Source organism: Equus caballus, chromosome 2 (assembly GCF_041296265.1).
Source record: "Equus caballus isolate H_3958 breed thoroughbred chromosome 2, TB-T2T, whole genome shotgun sequence".
NCBI lineage: Eukaryota > Metazoa > Chordata > Mammalia > Perissodactyla > Equidae > Equus > Equus caballus.
In genome coordinates this window covers 124,807,022-124,819,209 of record NC_091685.1, presented here as the reverse complement: position 1 = coordinate 124,819,209, position 12,188 = coordinate 124,807,022, and the positions used below count along the sequence as shown (strand labels likewise).

The 12,188-nt window shown below is 42.2% G+C and overlaps 1 protein-coding gene across 3 annotated transcripts in view; it reads left to right on the top strand.

Moving 5' to 3' along the window:
- NPNT (nephronectin) overlaps positions 1-9,571 on the top strand; it is an 87,386-nt gene extending 77,815 nt beyond the window's left edge. For 2 of the 3 annotated variants that reach the window (XM_070261625.1, XM_070261628.1), the window contains one exon: positions 7,800-9,571. In XM_070261625.1, coding sequence (XP_070117726.1) covers positions 7,800-7,846 — 47 coding nt within the window. In that variant the 3' untranslated portion in view covers positions 7,847-9,571. The remainder of the gene's footprint in view (positions 1-7,799) is intronic. The other variant, XM_070261626.1, reaches the window with a different exon arrangement.
- Positions 9,572-12,188: the final 2,617 nt, after the last annotated feature.

The following is a 12,188-nucleotide window of genomic DNA, read 5'->3' as shown; positions in this document are numbered from 1 at the left end:
CTTATCTCTGAGATCCTTCCTAATCATCCCTAGGACATCTGAGAGAGCTCAGGTTTTCTGAGGATGGTAGTTAAGAAGTTAAACCTCTTCTGAGTTCTATTTGAGGTTGGGGGTTGGAGGAAGCAGGTAAGTATGGAGATCCAGCCTCCAGCTCACAGATTCACCTGACGGATTTTACGGCACTTGCTCTGTGCGTGACTCTTGGGTGCAACAGTAAACAGACTTCTCCTCAGTGTAGAGAGGAAGATGGACGTTTATTAAAGTCATATCAGCAAATGAAAAATTGCTATTCTGAAAAGTGGCATGTGGTACCTTGAAGGCTCTGAAAGTGTGACGGGTTCCAGGACCTTCGCCCACTGATTTTCAAACTTTAACGGTCATGAGAATCACCTGGAGATCTTAAGATGCAACTTCTATCTTGGTGGATCTGGGATGGAGCTTGAGAGTCTGCATGTCTAACCAGCTCCCAGGTGATGCCATGTTGCTGGTTGTAGGGCCCCAATCTGAGTGAAAAGGTCTTAATGATAATACACTGAGGGGTCTGGGGCCTTGGTTGACATTCACTGTCGGGCGGCCTAGACGTCCATGGTTGCAAGATCTACATTCACAAAAATTCACTATGTTCAAGTATAATTTCTCTTTCAAAAAACTTTTGGGTCTCCAACTAATAGAGGAAATAAATGGACAAATATTATTTTAAAAGAAAAAATTCTGGGGGCTGGCCCAGTGGCCGAGTGGTTAAGTTTGCACTCTCTGCTTCTGCGGCTCAAGGTTTCACAGGTTTGGATCCTGGGCACACACATAGCACCGCTCGTCAGGCCACACTGAGGCAGCGTCCCATATAGCACAACCAGAAGGACATACAACTATGTACTGGGGGGCTTTCTGGAGAAGAAGAAGAAAATTCTGGATAAAATAACTACCATCACGAAGGTATTCAACAGCAGATTTGAGCTGGAGGAAGAATCAGTCAACTTGAAGATGGGCCAGCTGAGATTATGCAGTCTGAGAAACAGGATAAAGCTTCAATACGGATAAAACAACTAGACACAAGATCAACAAGAAAACAGAAGACTTGAAAACTCCTATAAACCAACAGGACCCAACATGCGTCTATCGAACACTCCACCCAACAACATGGGAATACACATTCCTTGAGTGCATAGAGATCTTGATAGACCATAAGTTAAGCTATAAAACAAGTCTCAATAAATTTAAAAGGATTGAAATTATACAAAATATATTGTTCCATCACAATGGAATGAAATTAGAAATCAGTAACAGAAATTGGGGAAATTCACAAATATGTGGAAATTAAACAACATGCTCATAAATGACGAATGGCTGAAAGAAGAAATCACAGGGAAGTGGAGAGATATTTTGAGATTAATAGAATGAAAATACAATATGCCAAAACTTATAGGATACAGCTAAAGCATTGCTTACAGGGAAATCTGTATTTATAAATGCCTATATTAAAAAAGAAGAAAGCTTTCAAATCAATAATCTAAACTTCAATCTTATAAAACTAGAAAATGAGCAGAAAAATCAAAGTAAGCAGGAGGTAGGCAATACAGTCATGCATTGCTTAATGACAGGGATGTGTTCTGAGAAATGCGTCAGTAGGCAATTTCATCATTGTGCCAATATCATAGAGTGCACTTACACAAACCTAGATGGTATAGCCTGCTACACACCCAGGCTATATAGTATTAATCTTATGGGGCCACCATCATATATGCAGCCCATTGTTGACCGATACATCCTTACGCAGCACATGACTCTAAGAAAGATTAAAGCAGAAAAAAAATGAAAGAACAACAACAAAAAACCCAGCAAAATCAATGAAACTAAAAGTTGGTTTTGGGAAAAGATGAACAAAAATTTATGAACACTTAGCTTGCCTGAACCAGCAAAAGAGACCATAAAATCAGGAATAAAAGAGGGGACAGCCTCACTGGGCTTACAGAAATACAAAGAATTATAAGGGAATACTATGAACAACTTTATGCCAATAAATTGCATAACCTAGATGACACGGGCAGAGTCTTAGAAAGACACAAACTACTGAAACTCAATCAAGAAGAAACAGAAAACCTGAATAGACCAATTGTAAGTAAATAGATTGAAATAATAAACAAAAGCTTTCCACAACAGAAAGTCAATGCCCAGATAGCTGCAGTGGTGAAATCTACCAAATGTGTAAGAAGAACAAACGCCAACTCCTCATCAACTCCCCAGTAACATGGAGGAGGAGACACTTCCCAACTCACTCTGTGAGAGCAGTGAATACAACGGTTTGGAGATTATTGCCATCTTAACAATATTAAACCTTCCCTTCCATGAACACGGGATGCAGCAAAGGCAGTGCTCAGGGGGATTTATAGCAGTAAACACCAGTAAATATTAAAAAGGAAGATCTCAAATCAATACCCTAAATTTATGTTAAGGAACTAGAAAAACAAGTGCAAATTAAACCCAAAGCTAATAGAAGGAATAAAATAAAAATTCCAGTGAAGATAAATGAACTAGAGAAAGGGGAAAAAACACAGAGAATCAACAAAATGAAAAATTGGTTCTTTGAAGGAATCAACAAAATTTAAAAACCTTTATCTAGACTAACAAAGAAAAAAAAAGAGAGTGGACACAAATAACTAAAGCCAGAAATGTAAGTGGGGATGTTACTACCAATCTTACAGAAATAAAAAGGATTATATGAGAATACTATGAACAGTTACATGCTAACAAATTAGATAACCTAGATGAAATGCACAAATTCCTAGAAACAAATTACCAAAAATAACACTAGAAGAAACAGAAAATTTCAACGATGTGTGACAAGTAAAGAGACTGAATCAGGGGCCGGCCCCGTGGCCGAGTGGTTAAGTTCCTGCGCTCTGCTACAGCGACCCAGGGTTTCGCTGGTTCAAATCCTGGGCACGGACATGGCACCACTCATCAGGCCATGCTGAGGCAGCGTCCCACACGGCGCAGCTAGAAGGACCCACAACTAAAAGTACACAACTATGTACCAGGGGGCTTTGGGGAGAAAAAGGAAAAATAAAATCTTTAAAAAAAAAAAAAAGAGAGAGAGAGACTGAAGCAGCAACAAAACCTCCCTACAAGGAAAAGTCTAGGACCAGAATTCCACCAAAATTTAAAGAAGAATTAGCATCAATCCTTCTCAAACTCTTCTAAGAAATAGAAGATGAGGGAACATTTCCTAACTCATTCTATGAGGCCACTATTACTCTGATAACAAAGCTAGATAAAGAGATCACAAGAAAAGAAAACCCTTGTCACCAATATCCCTTATGAATATAGGTATAAAAATCCTCAATAAAACACTAGTAAATAGAATACCTAGCATATTAAAAGGATTATACTTATGACTAAGTGTGATTTATGCCATGAATGCAAAAGTGGTTCAAAATAAGAAAACCAGTCATTCAACATTTTACTGTTCCAGCTAAAGCAATTAGATAAGAAAAAACTTTAAAGGAAGAAGTAAAACTCTATTTGCAGGACATGATCCTAATGAATCCACAAAAAAGCTCCTAGAACTAGTAAACAAATTCACTAGTTGCAGATTAAAAGATTAACACTAAAAACTCAATTTTTTAAATCAGGGAAATGCAAATCAAAACCACAATGAGATATCACCTCACACCTGTTAGAATGGCTATTATCAAAAAGACAAGAAATAAGTGTTGGTGAGGATGTGGAGAAAAGGGAGCCCTTGTGCACTGTTGGTGGGAAGGCAAACTGGTGCAGCCACTATGGAAAACTATATGGAGTTTCCTCAAAAAATTAAAAATAGAACTACCATATGATCCAGCAATTCTAGTTCTGGGTATTTATCCAAAGAAAATGAAAATACTAACTCAAAAAGATACATGCATCTCCATGTTCATTGAAGCATTATTTATAATAGCCAAGATATGGAAGCAAACTAAGTGTCCATCTATGGATGGATAAAGAAAATGTAGTGTGTATGTACGCATACGTATGTGTGTGTACATGTATATATACACACAATGGAATGCTATTTACCCATAAAAAGAATAAAATCTTGCCATTTGCAACAACATGCATGGACCTGGAGGGCAGTATTCTAAATGAAATAAATCGAACAGAGAGAGACAAATACCATATGATCGCACTTACATGTGAAATCTGAAATAAGCTCACGGGTACAGAAAGCAGAGTGGTGGTTGCCAGGGATGGGGGATGGGCAAAATGGGTGAAGGGGTCAAAAGGTCAAATTTCCACTTATAAGATAGACAAGTCCCGGGGATGGAATGTGCAGCACAATGACTATAGTTAACAATACTGTATTGTATATTTCAAAGTTGCTAAGAGAGTAAATCTTAAAAGTACTCATCACAAGAAAAAAGTTTTTGCAACTATGATGACATATGTTAACTGGACTTACTGTGGTGATCTCTTCACAATATATACAAATATCAAGTCATTATGTTGCACACTTGAAACTAATATAAAGTTATACGTCAATTATACTTCAATTAAAAAACAAACCTCAGTTGTTTTTCTATGCACTAGCAACAAACAATATGAAAAGGAAAATAAAACAATTTCATTTATAATAGCATCTGAAAGAATAAAACAACTAAGAATAAATTTAACCAAGGAGATGAAAGACTTGTATACAAGAAACCATAAATCATTGCTGAGAGAATGTGAGAAGACCTAAATAAGTGGAAAGACATCCTGTGTTTATGGATTAAAAGACATAATGCTGTTGAGATGGCATACTACCAAAAGTGATCTACATATTCAGTGCAATCTCTATCAAAATTCCAACAACCTTTCCTGAAGAAGTTGGAAAGCCAATGTTCAAATTAATATGGAATTTCAAGGAGCCCTGAGGAGGCAAAATAATCTTGAAGAAGAAGAACAAAGTCGGAGGATTCACACTTCCCATTTTCAAAGCTTACTAGAAAGCCCTTAAAACAATGTGGTACTGGTATAAGGCTAGACATATGGACCAATGGAATAAATTCGAGAATCCAGAAATAAACCCATACAGATGGTCATTGCTTTTTGACCAGTGTGCCAAGACCATTCAATAGGAAAAGGATGGCCTATTCAACAAATGGTGCTGAGACAACTGGATATCCACATGCAAAAGAATAAAGTGGGATCCATACCTCAAACCATATACCAAAACTGATCAGCGTAAGAGCTAAAACTATAAAACTCAGAGAAGAAAACATACAAGAAAACTTTCTTGACCTTCTGATTTGGCAACGGATTCTCAGCTATAACACTAAAAGCATGAGTAACAAAAGAAAAAATAGATAAAATGACTTCATGAAAATTAAAACATTTTGTGCATTAAAGGACACAATCTAGAGAGTGAAAAGACAACCCACAGAATGGGATAAAATATTTGCAAATTGCATATCTCCTAAGGGTCTGGTATCCAGAATAAGTAAAGAACTTTTATAACTCAACAAGACAAATGACTCAATTAAAAAATGGGTAAAGGATTTGAATAGACATTTCTCAAAAAAAGAGAAATCTATATGAATGGTCAATAAGCACATGAAAAAATGCTCAGCATAGCTAGTCACTGGGGAATGCAAATTAAAACCACAATGTGGTATGACTTCACGCCCACTAAGATGGTGATAATCAAGAAAATGGAAAGTAACAAGTGTTGGTAAGGATGTAGAGAAATTGGATATTGCTGGTGGGAATGTAAGATGGCGCAGCCATTATGGAAAATAGCTTGGCAATTTCTCAAAAAGTTAAACAGAGAATTACCCTATGACCCAGATATTTCACTCCGAGGTATACACCAGAAATACTGAAAACAGGTAGTTAAACAAATACTCGTACACAGTAGCAGCCGTACTCACAACAGGCAAAAGGTGGAAATAGCCACAATGCCCATTAACAGATGAATAGATAAGCAAATTATGGTGCATCCATACATGAATATTAATCAGCCATAAAATGGAATGAAGTACTGTTGTTACATGTTACTATGTGAATGAACCTCAAAAACATTATGCTAAGAGAAAGGAGTTAGACACAAAGGCACATATTCGACGATTCCACCGATAGGAAATATCCAGAATAGGTAAATCACTGGAAACACAAAGTAGATTGGTGGTTGCCAGAGGGAGAATGAAGAGTAACTGGTTAATGGGTGAGAGGTTTATTTGGGGTGATTAAGGTGTTTTGGAACTAAACAGAGGTAGCTGTTGCATGATACTTTGAATGTCGTAAATACCACTGAATTGTTCACTTCAAAATAGGTAATTTTACGCCAGAGGCATTTCATCTTAATATTTTTTAAATGTTCAAATAACGTAGCAGAGAAAAGGAGAAAGAACAATAAACAGATAAGACAATCAGAAAACAAAGAGCAAGTTGGTAGATTTAAAAAATAATCATATTATATAAAAATGGTGTAAACACTCCAGTGAAAAGGGAGAGATTGTCAGATTGGATAAAAAAGCAAGACTCAACTATATGCTGCTTACAAGACACAAAGAAGAAAACAAAACAAAGGTTTTGGGCATGGAACTTTTAAACCCGGTCCAGAGCATCGCTTTGACAGAGGGCAGGGCCTTCAGAATAAGAAGTCACAGTGGAAGACACGAACGGAAGTGAGGCGGCAGTCCAGGAAGCCTACATTTCAGAAGGCAAAGGAACACCCGTGAATGGGGGATAATTTGCCAGAAATGCTTTTCAAGGCTCCAGGATGCTGAAAGCTGAAAGCAACCTGGAATTATAGTGGAGGTTAGTTCCAAGTTGATTTCCTGGAGTAAATTCATTAAAAGCTAAAAATTGAGCCCTCACTCACAATCTGGTAATGTAATTTCAAAGAGCATAGATTCCTATCCTGCAGGCTCTGTCCCACTGTTTCACACACATCTTCATCTTCCAGACCAAGCCCGCCCGGGGCTTCTGCATCCGCTTGTAGACAGTCTTCTCAGATGTGTTGAATTACCTATAGTGGTTTCCAGGTGGGGGCAATTTTGACCCTGAGGGGACATTTGGCGATGCCTAGAAAAGTTTTTGGTTGTCACACCTTGAGGGTGCTCCTGGCATCTAGGGTGGAGGCCAGATATGTTACTAAACATCTTAAAAAGCACAGGACAGCCCCGCACAACAACAATTATCTGGCCTAAAACGTATGCAGTGCCGAGGCGAGAAAGCCTGGTCTACATCAGTGGTTCTCACTCAAAGCTTTCCCAAGAGTGGTCCGCAACCCGGCAGCCTCAGCACTGGGCAGATTAGGACGGCAAACTCTCGGGCTCCTTGTCTGACCTATGGAGCAGAAACCCTGGAGGTGGAGTCCAGCAATCTGTGGTATAGCAAGCTCTCGGGGGGATGCTGGTTCGAGACTAAAAATTTCCTTACTATCTCCTCCCATTTTCTGCCCACTATCTAGAAAGAGTGACTTAGGTGAGACCAATCCTTCAGTGCCTTTCGCCAAATTCTAATAGTTCTGCCTCTGAAACTGTTCTTGCCTTCATCCCACACCAATCAAAAATGCAAAATAGTTGGGGTGACATGTTTCTATCTGGAGTTAAGAGAGAGAATGATGATTTAACTCACAAGGTATTTTAAACCATGGGTCAACAGCACTGCCCCGTCCCAGCTCGTGAAACGGCTTTTTCTCTTGGGCAGGGAAGGAAGAGCCATGAATGCAGAGCAGAACTTCTTCAGTTCTCTTTTTGTAATGTATGTACTTTTATAAGCTCTTTCAAATCTGTTACTAAATCAGGTAATTAAAACAAAACATACCTTGGTTCTTGCAGTGTTGGACTCGTGGTCCAAGTCGTCTGAAGAGCAGGCAACTGACTGAGAGCAGGAAGCTTGGAATATTTAGGAACAAACAGGGAACAGCCTGTTCTCTTTCTTTTTTAATAGAAATCAAATGCGTGACCACGAGCTGAACTTTTCAGCCTTGTTGGCGGAAGTCTGGTCAGGACCCAGCACACCCGCATCACCTGTGCGCTTCCAGAGCGGACCAGCGAGCAGGCTCACACCTCGTGATGCAAAAGCCGCTTACAGCAAGAGCCCCGGGTGACTCGCGTGCCTGTGGAGGCGGCGGAGCGCCACTGCAGAGCACGAAGCTTTCCCGTAGAGCCTCGCTTTCTCCCCCGTGGGCGCCCCGCGGAAACCAGCCTGCCCAGCCTTGGAGCAGCCGGTTCTCCAAGTGTGGTCCTGGAACCAGCAGCTCAGCATCACCAGGGAGCTTGCGAGAGATGTAGATCCACGACCACCGCAGACCCGGTGGATCCCGGTCTGGGGCGGGGCCCGCAGCCTGGGTCTAACAGCCCTGCGGGGTTCTGACGCGAACGTCTGAGAACCTGCGCTTTAGAGACGGTGGGTCTGGACGGCAGACAGAGCTGTGGCCTCCGCGGATGGTTTAGGGAGCGCCTGCAGACGCCAGCCCTGTGCACACACCGCCGGTACCCTAGAGGGGTTCGACGTGGTTTTAGGGCCAATTCCTAATTAGGAGAATCTGAGTCAATGTTATTTCGTTGGTTCTGTGAATAATAACATTTTGGATTACACGGAAAATTTAGTTTACAAAGTGCCTGCCATGGTATTTAATTTAATCCTCACTGTAACACAAGGACGTAGATGTAATTGCCTCCCACAGCAGATGGGACAACTGAGCTTGAGAAAGATTAAGTGACTTTTTAAAGGGCATATTGAAAGGGGCAGGGCCAGTCTTGAAATCCAAAAGCACAATTGCAAAGAGATCTTCTACAAGCCTTTTGAAAAGTTAAGTGGAGGAGGTTTCAAATGCAGCTGAAAACTCCACGATGGTTTTCACCTTGTGGGAAACAAATTTCAGGCACAGATTAATGAAGACAGACCCATAAAACATAAAATTCAAAACTCCCTCTCTAAAAGTTCAACAACAATAACAGAAATACGAATACATAGGGAGAAAGAGATAAAGCAAATAAGGCAGAATGTTAACATTCGGTGAATCTAGGTGGATTTATAAGTTCTTGTTGCAGAATTTCTGCCACTTTTCTTTGACATAAAGTCAACAGGACCTTCAACACTGGTCTGCGTGCTGGCATAGATGAGACACTGCACTTCTTACCTACCCTTGGACGTGCTCCTAGAAGCCCTGTCAAATGGCTGCCCGGGCTACGGGAACCCGTCTCGGCCTGCCCTGCGGGAGGCAGGGGACAAACGTACGAGTAACAAGCAAGGTGCATTTACGTTGTTTTCCTCTGGCACTGGAGCTTGTCCATTTATGATAATATTCTTCACGGTCAATAGTTCACTGTCAAAAGGGCAATTCTGGGTTGCAATTTTTATTAGTATGGGTGTGTTCTGTCTAACCCCAGGTGCGAGGCCAGTGTCACACAGAAGTCCTGGGGACCGTTAGAGAATCCAGCCTTTAACGTGCTGCGGCCCTGGTGCTGAGGTCCCCAAACAGTGGCAGTGACCCCATCGGGCTACATCTCAGAGCGTTTCCTAAACTGTGCTGCTTGTCCACCACTTTCCTCATGTGTCACAGCCAGTGTTTCTGAAAGCCTTTCTGATTAAATACTGGAGTGGGAAAAAATAACTAGAAAGACATTATTGAGACAACTGGGGACGTTTGATTTAGATAATAGCGTTTCTGTCAAAAATGAATGACTACGCCTCCACATGCCCCCACCCACTTGTCGGGAGCAGTCCTGCCACACGGGCTCAGGGCCTCTTGACTTCTCCCGTGTGGACAGCAAGGAAATTATAGTGAGAGCTAACAACGGCACACCTTTACAGCTCACAAATACTTTTCCATGTACTGACTCACTTGATAACACAGCCTCTCTCAGTCTCCATGGGGGATCATCCCAGGACTCCTGCAGATCCCAAAACCCACGGACGCTCCAGTCCCTTATATAAAAGGGCGTGGTGTTTGCATATAACCTAGGCACATCCTCCTGTGTGCTTTAAATCATCTCTAGATTACTTATAATACCTAACGCGAGGTAAATGCTACGTAAATAGTTGTTACACTGTATTGTTTAGGAAATGATGACGAGAAAAAAAGCCTGTACACCTTTGACACTGATGCAACCATCCTAGGCCTTTCCATCTTCAGTTGGTTGAATCCACGGACGTGGAACCGGGGATACTGAGGGCCAACTATACAGGATTCCCTCATTTGACTGTAGTGCTTGAGTGTGGGCAGAATTAGGCTCCTTATTTTATGGACCAGAAATCTGAGGGTCATTGAGTAACCAAATCTCCAAAGGTCACTTAGATAGTAGTTTCCCGCGCAGGGACTCAACTTCAGGTCTGATTTTTAAATTTTCTCAAGTACTGCAGGGCCAGAGCAGCCAGTCCCAGGGCCCCTGAGGGCCGTGGGGCGAGACCGCAGCAGAAAGAGGCTTCACGGTCTCAACAGCCACTCAGTGGCACCCAGATTATGCAGGGAACATTTCTGGAACTGCCAAAATGCCTACTGTAGGATATTGAGAAGGAAGAAAGGAAGAAAGGGACGGAGGGAGGGCAGAAAGGAAGACTCTCGCCTCTACCTGGAAGCAGCCATTGTCGCCACTTACGTATTTACCCGCTCCTGCTGTTTGCTTATTTGTACCTACGCCCGCCACATCTACAGGTAAAGACTCACAACCAACAACGCTTCGTGAGCAGCTGCCCCTGAAGCTGAACAAGCTTCTGCTCCCTCATCTGAAGGCTGCGTCGTGCGCTATGGCATGGGTGAACCCCAAACATCGAGCTGTGTCTCCCGGACTCTGCCCGGCTTCTGTAGCCAGGCCCTCCAGGGACTCCAGAAGCCTAAATAGGCTGCAGGAAATGATGCCCAACCCATTTGTAGTTGCTGGCCTCTTCCCTTTCCTTTACTTGCTCCAGTGAACCCTGGAGGCATCCCTGGAGGCCTGGGATGGCGTGCAAGAGGTCAGATTCCCAGAACACCCGGAGCAAGGCAGTCATCGTCCTTTAGGAAGGGACAGAGGGAAGAAACAGCCCAATGGAAATCTCTTTTTAGATCCAAAAACATTTCATTGAAAAACAACATAAGAAAAAAGGCAACAAACTTTGCTGCCCGACCCGGCCCCTGCTGCTCTGCGGCCCCGGGAGGACTCAGAAATAGGCACTACGGAAATTGGTAGGTTTGCAGGCTCTGTGGTTGCGCTCAGTGGGTTATTCTTCTAAGGTTTTGGTATTTAAAGCATTTTAACAGCGAGGCTAAGGTCAAAGTCTCTATGTCTTTGTGGACCACTCAGCTTCATTCTGGAAGCTTAGCGCAGAAGGCAAAATGCCTGTGAGCCGAGACGGAGGTGGAAAATCAAGTAAATTTGTGGCCAGACCAGTGCCAGTGTTGGAAAAATAACTTGTGATTGTATCTCTAAATGACTGGGGAGCCCTTCTGATAAGCCAAGTACAGTATATGATTTTCTCCGTTGGGTTTGCTTTAAACGGCATTTTATTCCAACAGCTACTTAAACTGCTGGATGTTCGTGAAAATGGTCTTGCTTAGGATTAAATCCTTTAGAATTCTTCATAAAAATGCCACAAAGTCCAGGGGCTCCTGGGTAAAATGTGAAAAAAAAAACAAACAAACAGAAAATCACAAATGAGAAACACCATGCTTTCTTCTGCTTGGAAAGGTGTGGTGTTCAGTTTTGATGGAGTTGACTGGACAAAAGAGGTTTTCTCAGCAGAGGTGACAATCGCTCAGGAGGCAGTTTGCTCCCTTCCTGCAGGACTTCTTTGTTGAGCTGTCCTTGTGCGTCCAGAGGTGTCACACCTCAGGCGTCTGGCTCACTGTCCCTCTGGCTTCCAAGCACACTGGCCCAGATCACAGCCGTCCCGGCAGAGTCACCTTCCAGCTCCTTCTCTAGTCTGCACACAGGAGTCTTTTCCGGTCAGTTCGGGTGAGGATTCACCCCTGAGACTAGGAGCCGTCCTGGACCAGCGTTGGTACTTTGATTTCCAAACAATGCTCTAAAGGGTTGTGTGGCTTCCATGGAGTCGGGAGTCCTCATCCCACTGGCTCATGTTACTTCTGATTCAGGGTGACCCTGGTCAGTTCACTGGGTTCTCCCTCAAATTACATACGGTTTGATCTTCTCCAAGCAGAGTAGACACCTCTTTACAAATCAAAGGCCTTGGTTCCCATTTAGAAATCGAATGCAATCAAGCTTTGTAATATATCTACCCTC